This window comes from Lissotriton helveticus, chromosome 5_1, assembly GCF_964261635.1.
Source record: "Lissotriton helveticus chromosome 5_1, aLisHel1.1, whole genome shotgun sequence".
In the NCBI taxonomy this organism is placed as follows: Eukaryota; Metazoa; Chordata; class Amphibia; order Caudata; family Salamandridae; genus Lissotriton; species Lissotriton helveticus.
In genome coordinates this window covers 1047093636-1047117595 of record NC_136065.1, presented here as the reverse complement: position 1 = coordinate 1047117595, position 23960 = coordinate 1047093636, and the positions used below count along the sequence as shown (strand labels likewise).

The window sequence follows — 23960 nt, the reverse complement described above, 5'->3', positions numbered from 1 at the left end:
TCCGGCTTAAAAATTTTTAAATCGCTGGCAGATTGAGGGCACCACAGTGATCAACAATCTGCATCTAGTCATAAATACAGCCTGTGAATATTCATATATTTGACAGAAACAGAACACTGGTATGTGCAGCATTCGTTATGATCAAAAATCATGCATAATCAGACCCTTACCAGAATCCAAACCCAGACAGAACATGACCACTGTCCTAATCAGAGGGGATATAATCAGACGTCTAGTATGGGAACACTGGCATAACATGTTACCTAACTGCATGGCATAAAATGGGACAACAGGATTTTTATTGGGCATGTAGATTTGTAAAGCAGCTTGTCATTTGCACAAGTAGAGATTTTCATAAACTTCTACATCACTGAGTGTGGTGCCGGTTTGCTAATGCCCTTTAACACCTCAGGTATATTAATACAATTACAAAACATTACCTGGAATATTTCTGTCTGTATCTGCTCAATAACAAGCAACACACTATCCACATTTTTATTTTGGGATTTTCATGTACTATTCTTTTTTAACCCTCTCCATCGGTTAGTTGCTCCCTGCAGGACCCGTGTATCAGCTTGTTACTTTGGAGGGACACAGTATCATTATGAGGTTCTAAGGTAGTTGGCAGCCAGAAGAGTTCCTAATCACTGCTCGCCTTGTGTTCAGTTGCTTTTGCTGGACAACTATTGCCAAATGAATTACTTGCTTTTTCTAGGCCTTTGCAACACCATTTGGATGACTTGTTATAGTTTCTTTATCCCATTTAACAATGGAGATTCTTCTTCCACATACAACTGATGGTCAATAAGACTCTCCAAGTTTCTTGGGTTACTTTCACTCCATGCATTTTAGTATTACAAACATTGTGCTGCATATTCTGAGCAGGTGTTTTCTTTTTGTGTCCCAACTATATATCAGAGTCAAAAGAAATTTCATGCAGACACTATAGTATGTGAATGAAGACCATCACACTCAAACGAGTCTCACCTTTTGTGGAGCTTATAACTTGAAAGGAATAAGAAAGCTTTGCTTTACTAGCCCCTAAACTGAGTTTGAGATCTGAGGTAGTCAGAACATTGCTGGTTCACACGATTTATTATTTCTCCAACGTGATGGCACTCTGGTAGGTTCAACCGTTATGTCCCCATTCTGCTTCTTAAGCAAGCTGCTGCTCTGTTTGTTGCGGTTTGAGTGGGGGTTTCCTTTACTAGCGGTCCTTGTTCTGTGGTTGATCTGAGTGAACATATCCATGCTTTCATTTTGGTAACTGCTGTAATCACAAATTTGTGATAGCATTTTCAATTCCAATAATCTACTACTGCACTTTTCTTTGTCTTAAACTACAGTTGAGCTTATCCCATTTGGATCCAAGATTATACCTTATTTCAGCAACCGCCCGCACTGCTTCACTTGCGGTTTTCAAATGTGCGCTTTTTCCTCTCTTGTGCACAACACATTTTACTGGAATAAGCCTGCTACCAGAAATCTTGTTTTGTTCAGTTTTACTATTTCTTATCCTTTCCCTTAGGCTGTCGATTACCATTCTTAAGGCCATGAGCACATGTTCAATCTGAACCCATGCATAATTTGTTGTCGCCATCATCACCTGTTTTTACTTGGTTAAATCCAAAAGGGGGGGTGGGATGGAGAAGGGTATTCATGCAGGTTTCGCTTGCTCTGTCTGATCCAACAATCCTTGCTTCATATGCCCAACACTTTATCTCTACTGTGATTTTATTCCACACCCAAAAAATTGACTTTTAAATAGAGTTTTTTTTTCCTTACATTAAGTATACTATATATATTTGTATAAGGACAATGTGAACTGTCTTCAATTTTATCTGTTCCTTTTTTAAGATTTTTCTTTCAGTGGCCCCTTTCTGTAGAGCTCTTAGTTGCTTACATGAACTAACCCAGCAATGGATTCATGGTTTTGGAGGGGCGGCCCCAAAGGTATTTTAGACCAAGTAGAGAAATTATTGGACTACAACAACATTTTAACATTTGTTGTTTAAATAGGAACAAGTTACATATACGGTAAACAATCAACAAAACATATAATGAAGTAGAACACCTTCATGTCAGCCTGTGGTGAAATACCCAAATTACCAGACCCATACTTTTGCAAAGGAAGATGGGTAAAGTCTAGACAAGGTGAATTTGTATCAGTTCAACTTACCAGTCGGGTGCCTCAGCTGCTTCACCACACTGTTTAACTCCCTTCTCTCCATATCGTCCCTTCCTCCGCTTCTGACCAACAGGAGATATATTATCCAACATTTGATTCGCCCCATTCACCCCTCAGCTCACAAGCTGATCAGCAAAGACCACTAAATCTGTGGCTAGCCATAAGTTCTTTCTGACATAAGATGTTTACTATCTAGGGTCAGTATGCAAACATAGCACCTTCTGCTAGGCATACACCACGTTCCTCTACAGGAGTGCTCATCAAGTCTTCACTGTACTTTCACTGGTATGGTCCGATAAGACACACAAGCAAGGACAGAAGATATGTCAACGGTTAGGGAGAGTGGTTTAATGAATTAACATAAGGCAAAAAACATAGTAGTCACAGGTGCTCATTGCATAGGTACAGAGTGTTAATGATTATAGTTTTGTAAGCAACAATATGTACTCTCTGAGGGCCAGATGTAGGTCACGGCCGTTACCGACCGGTATTTGGTGATTGAGATGTAGGGGCATCCTTTTACAGATTCGGTAAATTTACCGAATCGGTAAATTTACCGAATCTGTAAAATACCGAATCTGTAAAATACCGAATCTGTAAAATACCGAATCGGTATTTTTACCGATTCGGTAATTTCCAGATGTAAGGTGGGACTCTAAGTCCCAAAGGCCTTTCAGAATCGGTATTTTACCACCCAATCCAATTGGGTGGTAAAATACCGAATCCAGGTGTGCACATGCACATGTGTGCATGCACACCTATGCCATGTGACAGACAGACATGCCCTTAGGGCATGTCTGTGTGCCACATGGCACACATGCCTGTATTTGGGGTGCTAGAGGGTGTCAAAGTGACACCCCCTGCACCCTTGCTGAAATCGGTATTTACAGATTCTGTTAATACCGAATCGGTAATGCCCATTGATTCCTATGGGCTTCAATGCCCATAGGAATCAATGGGCATTACTGATTCGGTATTTACAGAATCGGTAAATACCGAATCTTAACGATTCGGTATTTACCGAGTCTGTATTACCTACATCCCCCCCTCTATTTTACCACTTCTTAAATACCGAATCGGTATGATTCGGTATTTAAGAAGTGGTAAAATAGATTTACCTACATCTGGCCCTGAGTGTGGTCTGTTGCTAGAGGAGAACAATGCAGGCAAGCCAAACTGCTCCAACAGTTGCTACCACCGTTGACCACTGCTCTCAGGCTTTTCCCCCAACACACTCGTCGCTTAAAATTCTGAGAACTCCACTAGTGATGCAAACAATGTGGAACACTTCAGTGGCATTTTAGGATGTGACTGAATGGTACACCATATCTTTAAAATACTTAAAACACTGGATGTGTGCAGTATTTCTTTCCAGAGCAGCAATTTGAGTGACAATACAGGAATGTTTTATTTGGGCAATAAAAGACGTTCAGAACCCTTAAAAGGAGTCTTCTTTAAAACAGAGGATCAGTAGTTACATTAAAAATGTAAGAGGATGAAGCTTGGGCAATCTAGCTTGCTTGGGTGTATTAACGATGTTCCTCGCCTGTGGTGCAGCTTTCATACTACAGCATCAACAGAACAATGCAACATACTCAAAATGTAAAGCATGGGGATTCAAGTTGAAGCAGGTGGCTCACAGAAAATCCAACAACACATTGTTGCAGATAAAGCTTACTTCTTTGTGTGCCGCAGAGTTGGACTCCCAGTATCGCTGTACTTTGTTGAAGGTGATATTGGTGCAGTCAGTCAAACCACTCAGAAAGGTGGCTCCAGACTTTTCTGTAATTGCAACATTGTTTTCATTCTCCATGAGGTGCTGGGAGCCTTCTTTTTCCCCCTCCGTGAACAAAGGTCCTGACTGAATGTCATTGTGGAGCTTCAAAGCATCTACTGTCAGGTTACTGTTCTCTATTTGAAGAGAGATAAACGAGAAAGAGAGAAAAAGAGGGAGAGAGAAATGAAATCAGCTACACCGTCAAAAACATGTATTGTTTGACAACAGGCTGTGTATCCATGAAGAAGCTTTCAAAGAAAACAGTACTGTATAGGGACCTTAAATTCCTAATAGTTAAAATACTACAGTTATTTGTGGAATACTGCACCTGCAACACTTGATTTTCTGACCCTTTATTTTGATTTCAGACCTTCTTCTAAGCAGCTTCAGCCAGACTTACACTGGTCATAATCAGAAGTCAAATCACATCTTTATTCATTTCTGAGTAGCTCGTGATTAGCCAATATTTCAACAAGTATTAACAGTAAAGGTTTCATTTGTTGTTATGAGAATCACTTTAAAAATGGTTTAATTTAATGAAATGAGGGATGTGGTGCAGCGATTATGGAAAAGTAACCATTTCGTCCGCCTCCTGACCAGGTTCCTCAGAGTCCAGCTGGAAGCTATTCCCAGCTGGAAATTCACTACCATTTCTTAGAGAAAGCCTCTGCCAGCCTGCTGAAGAGTCAAGCGAAGGGACCTAATTTGTGTTTTAATAAAAAGCACAAAACTCTGGTTGCAGATAGCTATGCAGATCTTATTAATCTGTAAAAATATATTTTTTTTTTACCAATCTTATGGTCAATGTCATAATGGCCATACTTTTTCAGATCATTCCCTCACTGTGATAAATCCCTTGGTTACAACAGCTTGCCACGTCCACATCCTAGTAACATGCTTCACAATCACTGACAGGATTGCACACTTAAACAAACTCACTAGCTTACCTTCAACGGGGGCTATTTATAAAACAATTAAAAAGCAAATCCCTTCAAAATGCCTTGAAGCATCTTGCACAGGATCATGTCTCACCACCTATACTTAACTATGTCCCACTAAGTACACAGGCAACGCCAAACTTAGTTTTGGATCCATTCATATTGCTTTTGTATAAAAGTCCCCTACATAATTTCCCCACGTTAAGTCGTAAATTGAATCTTTTAGCATTGTTGTTCCACCTGTCACACGGTCATGTGTTCATATTCTAGACTTTGGCTGGATAGTTCCTTCATTCAAGGCAGTGTTTGAAGCACCAGTTGGGAGAACAAAAAAGGTGACCAAAACTTCGACATACCAGATCTCTGCTGATTAATCAACTGATCTACATGGTCCCAAGCGAAGCATGGGTAAACACAGAAGCACCTCCAAGCTAGTGTGTTCTTACCTCTTTTACTAAACAACTACATCGCCCTCGCAGAACAATCTACTGGAAAAAAACTCATTGGCTTCTTTTGATACACATGACATTGGCACCTACGCATTCATCATCGGCCAACTCAACTATTCTATGAAAAAGTTGTATTTGGAAGTGGAAGAATTTGCTGGTCTTACAGATCCTAAAACGCAAGCAGTTTCTCTTAGGCCCTGCACACAAGCTTGATAAATGTTATATTAAAAAAACATTACTGCAGGTGTAATCCTACTTCTATGAGCTAAAAAATATTTTAGTTGCATTTTTAGAAGGCCCATGTAGTACCAGAGCTCACACAATAGTCAGTGCTGCAGACCCTTTCATGTATACCATCACACGTCATCAACAGATGTCAAAAATATATATGCGTCAAACAAAAGTATCATGCTGGGGCCAACTAAAGCAGAATAAAGCAGCCACACCCTCAACTCTGAGGGCATGTAGGAGGGGCTGCAAGATCCACTCTGTCGTCCACAAAGCAATAAAAGGCAAACCCACCAGTACCTTTAAAACTTGCCAAAGGCATCTCTTTGAGGAATCTCAGATCCTATGCGAGAGCACTTCATGCAGACCCAAAATATAAAAAACAAATGCAGGAAAATATTTTCACTTTTTGATCTCTATCAAATTAAGTTCCCTCCCTCATCTTTAAAGTCAGCCCATTACAGTTTGTGATTTCTACTGGGTGCTGCCTTCAATTGGGTGCCAACTGTTAGGTACAAGTATACCTGCACCAGTTAACACCATCACCAACATCACTGATAAACCATTTTTACATTTCTTCTAGTCCTTTGAACAGTGTGCAACCCACCAAATTGCTATACCTTGTAGCCCTGGTATACCAGGGAACACAGAACCTAATATTCAGTCAAATGTCCCATTTGCAAACTAGCAGCATTCCATTTCTAGTTCACATGTGAAAGTTGAACTACTGGGATATGGACACAATCTCTGCAGCACTGACTCATTCCCACTAAGCTAGCCTGCCTTAAACGCTGGGCTGCAAGGATAACTAGAACAATGGGTGAAGATACACAACAGTGCCTTAATCCTACTAACCTAATTGTCACTGGAATATTTGGAGTAGTTCCCGAAGTAACCAAAAGTCCACAACACAGAACACAGGCAATGACTCAAACTTTCACTAGTACCGCAACCTTCAAGGGGACCCAAGAACTGAATAATTACAAATCAGACTCTTCAGTTAATAGCTGAATAACTATGTTTGACGATTAAGCGAGAATCTGTTCATCAAAGTTACTGTCACAGAAATGTAACCAGTCTTCATTGATTCACAACTGGCATGTGCATTTGCATCGGGTTGTGTGGGTGGGCAGCTCAATCAATTAGAGGGTTGAGTGAGTGAATAGGGGTGTGAATGAGAGTGAGTAGGTGTGTGAAAGTTAAAAGGGGAGTGAATATTGTTTGAAGGTCTAAGGGAGATAATTAGAAAGCATTTACTCATCAGAAATTAGTGTTAGGGTCCTGGTGGAGGAAATGTCCAAACCCAACAATTTTCCATACCACATTCACATAGGTTTAAAATGGCTAACCCTCTTACAGAGACTGACGCAGCTTTCCATAATTTAAATGATTACACTTGTGAACGTAGATACTAGAGAGGTTGGTCCCCACAACAAATAAAAATAGTATCAGTCTTAACATTTAGAATGGCAGGGAACGATACCATGAATTGGTGACGAAGTTCAACTTGTCAGGGATTCTTCATTAGCAAATGGTTTAAGAAAATTTGACATGTCCCTTTCTAATGTATTCCCAATTGAAAACAATTGCCTTTTTAAGCATTAAAAGAAAACGATAGCTATATGCTGCAGAGAAGAAGAGAACTACCAGCAAAACAGTGTAAAGGAGAAACAAGGACTCCATGAGCTACTAACTTTTATTGCAGGCTTACTTGCAAACTCTTTAGCATTCTAAGAACGGTGTAGTGCAGAAGGGAGAATTATTCAGTTTAAGTAAACTCATATGGCTGAGATGCTAACTAATAGTGTGCAAAATAGGCATTAGAAACAGGAATATTTTGGAGGTCAATAATAAAAAGAACCCCACTAATACTGGTTTGAACAATGACAAGTCACACAAATCTTAACAGCGAAGATTGTGTTTTATTGTGCTTCCATTTATGCGGTTATGCATAAAGCTGTCACCATAAAGAGAATCCCAAGATAAAGAACATGCCTGTTGATTATCCATTTAACTAATTAAGAGGTTTGGTGTACAAGTTCAGGACTAAGTTTTCGTAAGACCCCATCCGAATCTTCGTAAGCCTAGTTTAAGGCTACTTAACAAGCCTGCGTGAGACAAGGACTTCAGGTTGAAATCTTATAGATGTATTCAAAGATAATCATTACGGAAAACTTAAATAAAATTAGTCATTCAAGAATTTGTGTTATTTTTTATTTATTTATTTTATTTTTTATTTGACAAGCAAGTCAAGGAGATTAACATTTTCCAAGTACAGAATCAGCAAAAAACAACTCAAATTCAATTTAGTGCAAGTTCATAAAAAAAAAAAAGACAAAAGTAAAAGAAATAATTCCTGGTCAGTACAAATCATTGATGATTAATAGCATCATAAGCAGGAAGAGCATCCATGATCCATATTACGGACATTGCAAGAAATTACCCCATATCTTAGCAAACTTTGTTTTTGCTTTAATTCCTCTATTCCTGGCAATAGCATCTTCCATAGTGTAAATTTCATGAACCAATGTCCACCATTCGGTCGTATGAGGAGGATTCTGAGAGATCCAAGCCCTAGCAATCACCAATCTAGCACAAGCCAAGGCAATATTTAGCAAATCCTTATAGATAGAACTAACCGGATATATGGACAATAGTACCACCGCTGCGTTTAATGGAAAATTAATCAGTTGGTTTTGTGTTAAAATATTTTCTTTTCTATGTCCAACCAATACTTCGCTAATGATGGGCACGAATAGATCATATGTATGAGGTCTGCTGCCACCAGACCGCATTTAGAACATTCAGGGCCAGATGTAGGTAGGCGTTTACCGGGTGGTAACGGCCGAATTCGGCCGTTACCGACCGGTAAAAGCAATTTGACATGTAGGTCCCTGTATTTTACAGACTCTGTAAATTTACCGATAGGTAAATTTACCGAGTATGTAAAATACCGAGTCGGTATCATTACGGATTCTGGAAAATTGGTATGTAGGTGGGACTCTTCTGAGTCCCACAAGCATTACAAAATCGGTATTTTACCATCAAATACTATTTGATGGTAAAATACCGGTTCTGGTGTGCATGCACATGTGTGCATGCACACCTATGCCATATGACAGGCAGACCTGCCCTTAGGGCAGGTATGCCTGCCACATGGCACCCGAGCCTCTTTTGGGGGTGCCAGAGGGTGTCAAAGTGACACCCCCTGCACCCTTGTGACAGTCGCTATTTTCCGATGCGGTAAATACCGACCGGTAAATGCTCAATCAATCCTATGGGCTTCAAAGCCCATAGGAATGAATGGGCATTAACTGGTCGGTATTTACCGCATCGGAAAATACCGACAGTTTCCGATTCGGTAATTGCACATCTGCATTTACCTACATCTCGGTACTTTTATTTTACCACCTCTGAAATACCGAGTCGGTATGATGCGGTATTTAAGAGGTGGTAAAATAAAATTTACCTACATCTGGGCCTTAGTACGATCGTTATTGAAGTTGTTTTGTGACCATTTTGAAATTTTTAATGGAGTAATGTTGGCTAATCGTCCTGTACGATTGGAGTTTCAAACTAGAAAACTGGACGACTTTGCTGATATTAACTAAGGCAACAGAGATATTCTGGGTTGTCACATTAGATCCTAAACTAGCAGTCCATTTTAGCGCCAATCTCGGGGCTTCATCAAAACTATTTTGACTGAGACACTTGTATCCCATACTAATTCATGATTTTCTATTCGCAGAATAGAAACAAGTCCATGTATCTGAGCTAGTAATCTCTATCAGATTCATTTTACGTATTAAGTAGTCCCTAATTTGAATATATTTATATCTCATTTTTTCAGGCAATTTATACAGAAGTTGCAATGTTGCAAATTGTAAAAAAACATCGGTACCATACAAATCTCCTAATGTCTCAATACCATAATTAGCCCATTCTCGACCAATTTTATCTCTAAAAATGTCTGGAAGTCCAGGATTGTCCCATATTGGCAGCTCATTATGGAAAAAGGAAGTATTACACTTAGTCAACATCTGTTTCCATATAAATACTGCATCTCTCGCAGTCTTAAATTTTACACGTTTGAAGTAATTTGGGTCTTTTACTTTTGCCAGGAATTGTTTTGAGTGACCACCGAGAATAAATTGGTGAAAAAAATATTGATTATTAATGGCAAATAGGCTACGAAGCCGGCCTAGAAAGGAAGCAAAAAAATAAGCTCTGAAATCAGGGAAGTTCAAACCTCCCTTTTCAGATGGAAATTTTAATATTGTCATGACCTTCGAGCCTTCTTATAGCCCCAAATGAAACTATTTAAAATGCCATCTAATTTTTTAAAACATAGGTTATTAACGCGACAAGGTATGGAACGGAAAAGATATAAAAACTTCGGCAGGATGTTCATCTTGATCAAATTCATACGACCTAGGAGGTTTAATGGGATCTTGTGCCATTTTTTCAAGAGATTGGTCACTTCTTTTAATAGAGGATCGTAATTTAATGAATTTATATCAGCAATTTTAGATGATATCTTTACCCCTAGATATACTGCAGATTGGCAGAGTCCTTGCACTGGTAAGTTAGCCTGATAGTTCATAATGACTTGTGTTTTATTTATATTTAATTTATAGCCTGAGATGGTCCCAAAATTATTAGCTTCTGCTGTTATCCCTTTTAATGCATCCACGACATTGGTAGTATAAATAGCTAGATCATCCGCATATGCGGTAATTTTTAAGGTTTTACCTTCATGCACGATAGGGGCAATCTTGGCTTGAGCTTCCAAAGCATTGATAAATGGCTCCATGGAAAGAGCAAAAAGCAGGGGTGATAGCGGGCATCCCTGCCGCGTCCCCCGCAAAATTGAAAAAGTTGGTGAAAGTACCCCAGCATAGCTAATTTTGGCATTAGGGTCCTTATATAATGCCTGTATACTTCTCAAGAAGCGCCCTTTAAAACCAAATTGCCTTAGGACTCCCCACAAATAATCCCACCCCACTTGGTCGAACACCTTCTCTGTGTCTAAAAGTATCATACCGAGTGGGGTGAGATTAGTCGTGGCCACATCGAAAGCAGTAATAGCCATGTTAACATGTGTGGTGGTGTCTCTTCCAGTAACAAAGCCATGCTGTTGATCATTCACCAATTGGGGCATAAGAGGAGCTATTCGCATTGCTGAAAGTTGAGAATAAACTTTAGCGTCGGTATTTATCAGATATAGGTCTATAAGACCCACACTCCACAGGAAGTTTATTTTTTTTTAAGAAGAACATAATTTTAGCTGTCTTCCATGAATCCGGGGCCTTCCCAGTAACAACAATTAAATTAATTACCGAGGAGAGAAGTGGTAGAATTTCATCTGCACAAGTTTTATATAACTCTATGGGAAGTGTATCCTCACCAACGGCTTTATTAGATGGAAGAGAGGTAACAGCAAGATGAAGCTCTGAACCTCCTCTTCCAATTGATCGATGTATGTCTGTTCCAAGTATATTCTGCAGGCAAATTCTTATTGATATAGGATTGTATCTGGCCCTCAGTGCATCTGCTCTCAGGGGTATATAAATTTTCATAATATGAGACAAATTGTCCCAGAATTTGTGCTGGTTGAGTATATAGAGTATTATGGGGACCCTTAATAGCTTTAACTAGGGTTGTTGCACGATCATCTGCGACTTTATAAGCCAAAAGCTTCCCAACTCTATCCCCACATTCATATTGAGATAGTTTATATTTAATAATTTTCTGACTGTTTTTCTCCCTAAGAGAGCTTTTAAAAGTTGAACGCTGAATAACAAGTTTAGTTTCTAATTGAGCTATATTTTGCGCGTTCAGCTCATCAGCTTTAAGTATGTCATCTAATTGTTTTTCAAGTAATAAAATATTAGCTAGGATAGCCTCAGTCTCTCTTACGTATAGAATTTTGTTTAAATACGTATTGCTGCGCCACTCCCCTGATAGAAGCTTTACAGGCGTCCCAAACTGATAGGAGATTGGCAGTGTTAATATTAATTTCAATAAATTCTTTAATATGTTCCTTAAGCTTAGCTACAAATACTAAGTCTGTTAACAAATATCTAGAGAACGTAAAGGGTCTGAGTTCGGGTGCCTTTTGAACAATATTAAATATGAAAAGTATAGGACTATGATCGGATGAAACCCTTGGGAAGATCTCCATACGTCCTGAATCAATAATTTCATCCGATGCCCAAGCCAGATCTATTCGTGAGCACCGTTTATGAGGTGGAGAATAATAAGTATATCCAGATATGTCGGGAAACAAATTCCTCCATACGTCTTTAACATTGTGTATCCTTGCTAGTTCTAAAATTGCGGCCCTGGTTTTACGCATACGTCGAAATATACCTCTCTTTGTAACATCCAAATCATAGTCTAGCACACAATTGAAATCCCCCATCAAGATAAGTTCCCCCTCCCATGCAAGTAGTTCCAAGTTTAACCAATCAAAAATATATGGGTCATCGATATTGGGCCCATAAATAGCACAAAAAACATATTTACGATTTTCCACCTGCAATTGGGTAATTGCCCAACGACCCCCGTTGTCCGCAGCAGATTTGATCACTTCTACACGTAATTGTCGCTTTTTCAAAATAGCCACACCTCGAATAGGAGCATTTAAACTAGTACATATCACCATCTCGTATCCCAATTGGCCCAATAGCTTCTTATCTTTAAAGCATATATGCGTTTCCGTTAACAAAACCATATGTGGATCATATATTTTCAATTCTTCATATACCAAATTTCTTTTATTTTTGTTATTCAAGCCTGAAACGTTCCAGGCTAAACATCTAAAACGCAACATACTGACTAATTACAAAATCAAAGTAAACTGCACCTTTCCTTAAATTCAAGCTCATTATTAGTCTATGAACTACAAAGTCAATCATCCTTAAACTTGTCTTGTCCTTTTCAATACTTTCCCCCCCTCCTACCCCCACAACCCTTAAAGCACCCCCTCCCCGTATCTACCCGGAAGCCTACCCCCATCTTCTGCTGCCGCTCAAAGGGCAGCCAGTCAGAGAGGTCTCCCCGAGAACCACATCTCTCCGTATTAACCTCAAACGTAAAAAATCAAGAATCACTAGCAAAAATAAAGTGCCCCAGTGAATTTACGGTAAGCATTGATAATTGATCTAGAATTTCTTTCCCTTCCATTTTGTTGCTACTCCCCCTCTCTCTCTCTTTTCTTCCTTTCCTTCATCGGCCTATTTTTAAGCATTTAAATTCATTTTTGCAAGTAATTGCTCAGCCTCCTTTACATCATTGAAAAAGTAAGTATGACCAGATTTCATAACTTTGAGACGAGCAGGTTCTTGATGGAAAACTGTAGCACCCTTAGATTTGAAAGGATCAGTCAATTTACGCAGCCCCCATCTTTTATCCATAGTTATCTTACTGAGGTCAGATTTAACAAAAAAAAGTTATATTGTCCAGTGTCACTGGAGTATTTGGTCTGGCTTTAATTGAGACTGCTTGTCTTAGCAGATAGTTACCGAAGTAGATCATAATTGGACGTGGATATTTGCTTTCCTTGTTTCTTGGAATTATAGGTAATATATGCACCCGCTGCAGTTGGGAGTCCCAATCCCAATCAGACAGGTCCGGAAATGCCCTTTTGAATAATTTGACCAGATAGGCCCTGGCATCTGAGCCCTCTGATCCCTCGGGTATTCCAAAAAGTCTCAGATTTTGTCGCCTCTGCATGTTTTCCAATTCTTCCACTTTATTCTGTAGGGCCCCGATTGCTTCATTATGTTGACCTGTTTGGGCCGTAGTAGTAGCTAGCGTTTCCTCCACTTCAACAACCCTCTGTTGTAATCCATCAATCTCTTGCGTTACCCCGTTCAGTTTATTGGTAACTTCCTGCAAGCTAGATTGCATCTTACTATGGCCTTCCCTTAATTGAAGAAAATGTTGTTGAGTCTCTTGCTTATGTATCATTAAAGTTTTTAAAATTAAATCCAGGGAAGAAATATCAGAAGATGCATTAGGAGAGTGAGAGGATGTTGCATATTGCAAAGGAAGGACCTCGCAGCCAAGAGCAGAACTAACCGGTGATTTGCCATTAAAATTCGGTTGAATATGGCTAGTAGATGGTATAATATCATCGGAGGTTGCCTTTGAAATTACCTCCAATGACTCTAGATTTAAATCTTGATCTAGTAAACCCCCATTTTTTACGGGAGAATTTTGCTGGTTTTTTTAAGATGCCACATTCTGTGGGAATAGTTCCTGGAAAGCACAGAGCAATATTCTTAATACCCCCTCGAGGTTGCATCCACTTAAGTAGAGGTGTTTGGTCTTTGATAAATTTCCCTGCTGTGATTGTTGGTACTGATGTTGAGGCTAACATTGCAGGTTTCAATTTCCTCCCCCCTTTCTATGCTTTGTTTTTTTTCCTTCCCCATTTCTTGAAGCCCGATGGGTTATTATCTTTAACTTCAGATATGGCATGTTTTTCGAACCCTCCCTCTTCCTCGAGGAGCTCCTCATACTCATACTCATCATTAGAGTCATTGTCCAGCTTTTCCTCTGGCACCATAGCACACTCTCCATTTAATCTCAGCTCGCCTATGCTCTGGTCTAACGCCGGGGGCTGTTCTGTTGCTGGCGCTGGCAGGGAAATGCTGGTATTTTCGGTTATTATTTCTATTGGAGCAGCAGCTGCCGCCATTGCCATTGCCACTGCCCCTATCCCTGCCCCCGCCAGAGTAGGTTCCTTAATTAACCCTGCATTGGTGTCACTATCCAATTGCATAGAGTGGATGGGTTCAGAAGATTGTGGAGATGGAGATGGAGGGGCAGCGTTTACAAGGGGTGTTTCAGGCTCTTCCACTTGCTTTTCCTCTTGCTTTTCCGCTTGTTCCGCCAATATTCCATTTGCCCCCCCCTAGTTCCCCTATTCCCCCCGACGTTTTCCTATGTTCCGAGACTACCTCGGCCTCCACATCCGGGCTCTTGCTAGCGATAGCTGCTCCCGTCAGTTTACTAAGTTCTGTCTCAGCAACGGATACAAGACAGCCTTCACCATCTAAGCCCAAAGTATTCATTTAAGCTTTCCCGGCTGCTAAGTTTTTGTTTTTGTCTTTATCTTTTAGAGTTGATGAGGAGATGCTATCTTTGGAAGGCGTAAAAGGAGAAAGAAGGTGCGGGGTGTAGGTGGAGGCTTGCCAGCCTTACTCTCTGTGTCACCGAGGCTTTCCGGAGCATTGACAACACGCCGCGGCGTCCTTGCAACTACTGCAGGTGAAATTGGCTTAATCATTTTAAATACCAGAGCGGACCCCTCTTCTGTGCTTTCACCCGAGGGAACACCTTTCCCCACTCGGTTCTGCCGTACTGGGTTTTTACACGTCATCGACGCTGCTCTTTCGCTTTTCCGTGAATCAGCAAACAGCCAGAAATAGCCGCGAGCAACAAGCCTTAAGTCTCTCTCCCCTCTCCCCCTGCAACAAGTCCTCCTATCAATTAAGCACTGCAACTCATCGCAGCTTCTCGTTTTCGCCCTCAACAGCTATTTCGGGGCTCCTCAGGGGGCACTTCCAAGAAAACAGAGCTCCAATGAGCGGCCAAGAAGAAACGGGCAAACAGCCCCGCTGGAGCCGTGACCGCACTCTCCTGCGGCTCCTCTATCGAATCCGCACACTGGGAGCTATCTCCGTGACGAAAGTGCGCCAAATGTGGAACACCTGCACAGCCTTACACAGCCTCACACAGCCTCAGCCTCGGGCGATGGAGCGGCAGAGCGAAGCACTCAGGCAGCAGCGGCCGCGGCAGCTCAGCTCAGCTCAGCTCGGCGCTAACGCAGCCCAACTTGTCTCCACGTTTATCAAAAACCGCAGCGAGCCGAATCATCAATCTGGCAATCCGGCAGTCCTGGTATGCTTATGCACTTTCTTTATGCCATACGGCATTCAATTCGTATTTTCAGCTCGGCGAAACGCCAGTGCCTCACTGAGTTCAGTGCTCAATCGGGAGCGACCTCTCAGCAGCGTCTACGATGCGCCATCTTGCTTCCGACCTCACGAATTTGTGTTAATCAAAAAAAATCTAAGTATTATTCTGCAAGAGAACTAACATAGGGTTAGTCTCTGAAGGAATGTCTAAGTACTAAATCAATAAACAGACTAAAGCAGAGCCTGCTCAGGTGGAAAGCACCAAAATAACTGGTTAGTGTTTACATTAGCACAGCTTTTATAAGGGCTCGGGCTAAAGAAGCCACTTCATGGCATGCTATGTTATACTATTAATGTTTCTAAAACGTAAACCACTCATTAATCTAGTAAATGACATACTTAGAGAGACACCTACTTCCCGACACATTCTATAGGACAGGCTATGCAAAATTAAGGAAACAAACTGACATTTTACGTAACAAAAACAGAACTGTTTGTTCAGCTAGCGAATGACATTCACAGTACCGTAGCAGGACACCTTGAGAAGTTAAAAAATAAAGAAAACTCCTTTGCATTGCTTCCTTGACACAGTACAAATATTACATTCGAGACACCAAAGAATGAGGGTTCTTTTCAATGACTTGCCTGAATTGGAAAACCATACAAGAATACAGAGAGAGAGAAAAATACTTACTCTCATAAACTAAATGTGCACTACTATTCTACAAATATTAATAGTTGTCAATGCATTGTGACTAAAGCCTAGTCATGCTAACTGAGCCACATTTACTATTAAGCATTATTATTAATTAGTAAAAACGTGCCTACACTCTCATGATTCCTTGCCCAGTATGAAGAATTTCACAAAAGGATGCCCAGTAACCAATCATATGAAAACCCTGCCTCTTGTCTGTGTGTGTTGTGTTGCATTTAGGGACCCATCCCAGACCACTGGATTGTATAATTTTCAGTTCCATGTATTGAAATTACACTTTCATCACAAAATGTGAATAGGACTGCATATTTAATGTTTTTATTAATTTCTTTTAATTTACCATTCAAACCAACTTAATAATGTCTCAGCTCATCTCTTAGTCTTGCTATAAAGACCGATAAAGTCGGCAGATTGGTGTTCACAACAGTGTATCCAGTTTTCAGTCTCTACGAAAACTCTGCTTCTTGTCACCCTTTAAATTTATGTTGCCTTGCACACTAACACCACAATTGTAATTGCATAAAGCATGCAAGAAAACTGTATGACCAAATTAGGTCTCCTGATACTAAATGAGGAGATGCAATAGAGAAATCCACATTGATAGGGCCTTTTTAGGTCTCTGCTAGAAACGCGCGAAGCGCGTTCTCGCCAGAGAACTATAGCTGTCGGCTCAGCCGACAACGATTGGAAAGTGGCTACAAGACCTGGCTGCGCGCGTTTTCCCGTAGGATAACGTTGGGCGCGTGCGCTTTTGCATTACACATCATGGCAGACAAAGCCGGATCGCGGCGCGCGACTTGTGAACAATTCACGTGACCGACTTTGGAATGCAGGGGGAGTCTGCAGAGGGGCGCGAGACGCTGTTCAGGAGGCGCGCGGCGCTGATAAACAGGCTGGCTGCAGTTAGCATAGTGTGCCACCTGACTTGTTTCAGCTGTAAGCAGGAGCTTGAATCTGATCCCTTATTTCAGCTTTAAATGAGGTTTGATGTTGTGTGTGCTTGCGTGTGAAATACAAGTATTTTTGCAGCTCTGCTTGTTTTAAAAATGTATACCTGTGCGTTGCTTCTAACATCCCTGGGGTCCTCGCGCCTTTTTTATGCATGCCTCGCATGCAGCACCCTTAGAAAACACACAGCCCTATTTCTCCGTTCCCGCTTCACAATTTGCATGAAAACAACTAAGAAGGCTGTGGCGGCTCTGCAGCTGAATCACTCATGCGCTAAGTGCCGGACGTGACTCACGAGCACTGGCAAAGCGGATTTCAGTGGGTGTTATAATAACGGTGATGTTGTGTGTGCTTGCGTGTGAAAGTATTTTTGAAGCTCGGCTTTTTCTTTTATTTACCCTTCACCCTCCTGAAATGAATCACCCCCTGCTATTCTGGTACTGAGAATAAAACTCTCCTGATGGTCCTCGCTCTGCGAGGCATGCAATATTTGTGCTATAGCACGTGAACTGTCGTTTCATGGACCTCCGAAGGATGAAAGTTCGAGCTTGTCCCGCCCTGATCAGAAGCGGGATGTAGCTCACAGTCTTCTGGAGCGGGTGCATTAACCCTCTCTGCTAGTTCAACGTTCTTCTTGGATACTATGAACTGGTCAGGTTCAGTACCAGTGCACAGAAGGCAGAGCATCGGCTGTGTCTTTTGCGGTATATGTACTCTGCCATGGTCCTCCTGTGAATGCACAGGATAGGGGTTTTAAGGAAGAAAACAGAGAAGGTAATGTAAAAAAAGAAAAGACGAGTGAGCATTGGACTGAAGGGGAGCAAACACTCCCGCTATATAATTGATGCCTAGGTGACGCGCAGCAGAAAGGTGGCAAGCAGTGATTGGTATAGCGCTACGTTGTCATTTGCAGTGATTCGTATAGCGCAGAGTTGTCATTTTCGAGGGTCTGATTCTTGGGTGCAGCCACTGTTGGCGATTACACCTATCCATGGTGACCTTAGTCAACACTTTAACAGACAGGAGCCGCGGAGAGCAGGTAACCCCCACTTAGTTACTTGTATATAGCGCCTCTGAAACGGGCACAATAGTATAGTATGTATGTTAAGTCGCCGTCATCTTCAGCGGTGGAAGAGCCATGACCCTTCCCTCTCCGAGCTGTGAGGCACATAACTCGCACCCACAGTGTGGATAGCTATATAGCACGGACCTAGCGCCAAGAAACATATATTGGGTTGAGGTAGAGAGGATTGTGAGGTACAGCAGAGGCCGAGGTTGAGAGCAGAGCAGGGAGGTGCACAGTGAGGGGAGGAGGGAGAAAACGAGTTGAGGTAGCCAGTGACAGAACTAGATGTAGGCACAGAGTGGTGCAAAGAGATGAGGACACAATATATATAGAGGTGGAGTAGAGCAAGCCACCTTGGGAGATCAGTGAGGGAGGTGAGGTGCCGAGGGGTAAATACACTAAGATTTAGCAGGTGTAGAGGGGGAGAGGTAGAGATAGGTGAGGTAGAGGGAGGTGAGGTACAGATGGGTAAATACACTAAGATTTAGCAGAAGTGGAGGGGGAGAGGTAGAGATCGGTTAGGGAGAGGGAGGTGAGGTTCAGAGGAGTAAATACACTTAGATTTAGCAGGTGTGGAGGGAAAGAGGTAGAGACAGATCGGTGAGATATAAGAGGGGGTGAAGTAAGAAACAAAATACATGATAGAAATATTTCTGTTTAATTTGAGACTAGGGGTGAGAGGGTTAAACTTGGGCAGGCTGGGCAACCACTCTTTGGCGCTCTTTACGACTGGCCCAGTAAACTGCAGCCACGTGCAAACACCACAGGGTCACAATTATACGTGTGTTAGATGGCATCGCACCGCACCCATAAAGTCCAATCCCCAAATGAAATGTGAGCAGGTCCAATGTGCTGGGATTTACTGGGTACAAATATCCAGCAAACACTGCAACACGCAGATTTACAAGCATTTCTTCCCAAATCCAGTCAGATTCATATCTCACACATTTTACGTTTGAGAAAAAGTAATTCCTCGTAGGATGAATTGCAGATTCTTACTTTCTAGGGGTTCAAATGCACGGTCGAGATTTTAGTTATTTTGGAGTTAATGTTTTGGCCGAAATTATTTTGACCTAGAAATCCGGCGAGTGTGTACCATGCCATCAGGGTCACTGGAAGTATGCGGCAGGGTGGGGGTCAAGGTTCAGTACATTTTGTGGCAAGAAAATGCAATTTAAGCAGCACATTTTCTGACAATATTACTTCATTATTTTGATATTTTTAGGCTTGTTAACACTGCCTGTGTATTAGCTGTTCCTCAGTACCAATTTAGCAGTTTAATATGGCAATAAGCTACAGAAAGTGACCAGTCAACCTTTGCAGAGGGCCTTCCCCCGAGTGGCAACACGGTTCGCTGTGTTTTTTACGTATGGGCACAATGGCGGCTGCTTTATTTTGTCGTATTGACCTGTTTCTGGGTCCTTCTGTCAAATTAAAATGCTATTATAAATAGGGCTCATTAAGTAGGATTAATTCCCTTGAAATCACATTAATTACCAACTTCAGGATGTGAAATTGTATATATGTATATAGGAACCTATATTTTTGACAGTAGGCTCTAAGGATTTGTGCTTTGTGGTATGATTGTAGATGGATGAAAGGTTTGGCCAGAGTGAAAGTTTGGATGTGTTGTAAATTCTGTAAATTGTTTTGTATATTATGAATTATCTGTAAATGCTTTACTGTATTTTGTTCTTTGTTTATACATACACAAAAAAAACCTTCTTTTGTTCATGAAAGTAAATCTTGATCCACTAGTGCAAAAATAAATAAATAAACTAGTGACGCAAATTGAAAAACGGGCCAATATGCTTCTTTTCATATAGGTCATCTTAAAATAGTTAAGTAAGATCCAGTGCTGGCAATTGTTTTGTTGTTTAGTTATTTTGTCGTATTAGCATGTTTAGCGTGGCTCCCGCTTCAGGGACACCGCACTGAGCTTATTTATTTATTTTAATTTAATACCGAGCAAGGCGCACACTTCACGGACACCGCTCTCGTTAAATTTATAATTTTTTAAAATGTAATACCGAGCGCGGCGCCCGCTTCAGGGACATCGCGTTCTTTTTTTCTTTACTTAATGAGTGCGGACACCACGCTCTGCAATGCAATAGGTGTTGCTTTTAGAATTGTAAATGACAATGCCTTTTAATTTTTTATAAACGGCATTGCCATTTACAATGCCAATAGCTCCAAAACTCGCAGTTGCGAGACCTATTGCATTGTAAATGCTTGTTTTAAATTGTCTATGCATCCAGCTTAAGAGAGCTGTAATTCTCTCATAGGCTGGGATATCATGTGGAAGGTATGTATGCATGTGAAACCGGCATGACAAACTATATGAAATGCATGACAGGTGGTTAACACGCACAACCGGGGGATGTGTCCCTATGGGAGCCGAACGCCCAATAATCATCTATACCCCAATATTTTGATCACCCCAATCCATTCGACTCCAGAATCTATAATAGAACTAGATATCAAAGATAACTCTCTTCACGGAAAAAATACATTTCAGAATAAATAAGGAAACACTAATGACGGAGTTCTAGAGTTCTAAATCAAAAGTAAGGCAAACATAGATAACAGAGTTTTAAGTAAATGAGGTACAGAGAAAAATGCATCGAAATGCCATGAAGGCTCAAATACAGAATCATATAAATTAGCCCTGATTAGTCAGGTATAGACAAAAAGCCCAAGTGTCAACTCGAAGTGTACTGACAGCATCCCCATAAGAAAAACGTAGGACAAATGATCAAAGTCTTAGAAGAAAAACAAAGTCACCCAGCAGTAGCTGGACAAAATAAGCCCCATAAAAGATATGAACAGGACAAGTCTCTTAATACTAAGCCCAAGAGCTTTTAAACACAAATCACATTCTATTACTAGATTCTGCAAATTCAACATGGTGTGATCATGGTTTAGTTCATTTGCAAAACAGCAACGTAACATTTAAAATCTTTAATCACTAACACGTTCCTTAAGGTAAGAAAAATCCCCCACCTACTCGCTCAGCAACTGCTCTCCATGATGATCAACATAAAATTCAACATTTCTCAAACAATGGCTCATACAACTAACTTGCCTTCATAGGAACTTTCAATGGAATTCCTTGAATAGGATACTTTGGGCACACGATGGAAGCTTCATTCACAATACACGCTTCCTAACCCAATAATTTATTTTAAATCATTGACGTCGTTCACTCGAAGCTCTGCAGAAACAAGGGGAGGGGTGGTTTGCAAGGGGACACTGATTGGGAGGGAGAATTAGCAGAACACCTAAAACTGCATCCATGTTAAAATAAATGCGGTCTAAAACGAATATGTGGCATAACTACTTCACTGTATTAATTACATTTCAAAATGACAGTAAACTTGTTTCAAGCAACACCATTAATCGGTTAAGATTCTATGCACCACTAATACTTTCAAACTTCAGAGATAATTATCACCCTGCCTTGCACAGTTGAAAGAGAAAAAAACTACTGCATCCGCTTAACTAACTGTGCAAAATACACAAGTAGCATAACAGACCGATTACAACAAGCATACCAAAAATTTTCAAATACTTGACAAATTGCTTCCAAAATAGTCAGTTAAGTAATATAGCAGCATTACAAACTGCCAACAGCACGACATCTGCCGTACACATTGCTTACGATGCAAATGATTAGTTAGAAACACTAACTCTTTAAGCATAATGACATTTCCACGGTCGCCTTCAGCCGGCAAAGTGCTTCGGCGCATCGTCGGGAGTAGTACGCGCTATATAACACCAAATACCATAGCACATTATACTGAGACTGGAAGCCCGAGGCTAAAAATGACATGGAGTGAAGTATGAACCCTGATCATGCCCTAAATGACAGTGACAGTTTCTATAGTCAGAGCCACTCAATAAATTCACCATGTATGTGCTTCAAACGCCAGCGAATGCTCCCAAATTTAACACCATCTCTCTATTAAGGGACCATTAAGAAATCTGCTGGTACATCCAACTTTCCAAGACCACCAAGTGTTAATTCTCCTACCTGCAGGACGGCTGAAAAAGCGGCTCCTTGCAGCCTCACGGTGCTGTCGGGCGGCAGGGTTGGAGTCGCTGCTATGTCCCTTTTTCCAGCGCTTTAGCTTGCCGGCCGTGCCTGAGCGCAGTTTCCCGGTCTTCCCCATGATGTCTACCGGCAGCAGGGTACAGAGGCAGCAGGGTAAGGAGAGGGACCAGGCACCACACGTGCATGCAAACACTAAAGGGCATGAACACAAAAGAAGGACAAGCCCCGTAATGCTTGCCGCAGCTTGTAATGTAATGAAAACATTGTAGCCATTTTAAAACGGCAATATTGGTAGTTCGGTGGAATACTTTGTGTACAGAGAAAACAAAATGTATAAAAGCAGGTTACAAGCTAAAAATAACTTTACATTGAGAAAAAATATCTTTAAAAGTGGTAGCTATTTGGCAGAAATAACAGTTTTCACTCTTTGTAAATATTGACTGGTCATAACAATATGCTAAAACAATTTGTCACGTTTGAACGATTTGTATGACTTCATAAAGACTATGTAAACTATTGGTTTGATTATTTTTCCTGACTATTTTTCTTGATATCCAGAGCACATTTTGAAATTCAATATGGCCGCTGTATTTTAGGCACAAAGCCTACGTCTAAGTTACCGTGTATGGTCTTTCTTTTGTGGCTATGCTCTGACTGGGGCATGCGATTCGCCAGAAGTAGGCAACAACCCCATAAGTAGCTTTAAAGACTTGTAAAGAAGAACTAGAGTATCAACTTCGCTAATAAAATGTGCCAACAATAGGTACCATGTTGTAGGGCTAAAACCTTTTAGGAATTCTTCAATTTCAGAGGCAGGAAAACGGTTCATGTACATGTTGTTATCATTTGTAACAGTGTACCCAATACATTTTGTGTATGTTTTTAAAGCACTAGTCAGAAGTGTTTTCAGTTTGTATACGGAGTGACATTGCCAGGTTTTCTATGTGCTTACATGGGAGATTTCAATGCATTATTTGTGACACTGAGTGATAATTTATTAATAGCAGATAGGATTGCCACCTGGTCAGTTATGTCCAGGCTGGTAAAAATATTAGGAAAACCAATAACATTCTATATTTCTCCCTTCTGTACCATATATCTAACAAGCATTGAAAATGCAATAGGTCTCGCATTTGATTGAGTTGAAGCCATTTGCTTTGCTGATGGTATTGTATAACAAAGCTAATGGCTTAAACTTAATGAAGGGCGAGACCTATTGCATTTTTATTGCTTGTTTTTAAGTCCTATTAGGTTGATGCAACTGGCCTAGTCTGGAAATAATAGTTTGTCATAGATTGGGGTATACCGTAGAACTTGGCATTGTACACCGTACTGTCTATAACAAACAAATATGTAACAATTTGCTTATCATTGTGCTACAATCCATTAAGAACCATAAAGTTGGTATTAAACCTTGCTATGCTGAAAGCAATATTTCTTACCCAGTGTGCTTTAAAATGCTTACTTGCCACCTATAGACCCGAAGAATGACCCCTGTGTTTGTTGTAGGTTGTCCCATAACAGCAATGTGAGCCCACAAAATGAAATTTTGACATGTATATAAAGATGTCTCCGCCCTCAATGCTTGACAACTCGTCAGCCTCTTCCCTCACCCTAACAACAAATACGTCTAATTCCTGCAACACATAAAAGTGAATTCTCCTGACA

The 23960-nt window shown here is 40.8% G+C and overlaps 1 protein-coding gene across 1 annotated transcript in view; it reads right to left on the bottom strand.

The window, feature by feature from the left end:
• Positions 1-22478, bottom strand: part of RRP12 (ribosomal RNA processing 12 homolog) — a 521209-nt gene extending 498731 nt beyond the window's left edge. The window contains exons 1-2 of the mRNA XM_078643584.1: positions 22272-22478; positions 3867-4099 (exon numbers count right to left, since the gene is read on the bottom strand). Of these exons, the coding sequence (XP_078499710.1) occupies positions 3867-4099; positions 22272-22410 (372 nt within the window). The 5' untranslated portion in view covers positions 22411-22478. The remainder of the gene's footprint in view (positions 1-3866; positions 4100-22271) is intronic.
• Between the last annotated feature and the right edge of the window lie 1482 nt (positions 22479-23960).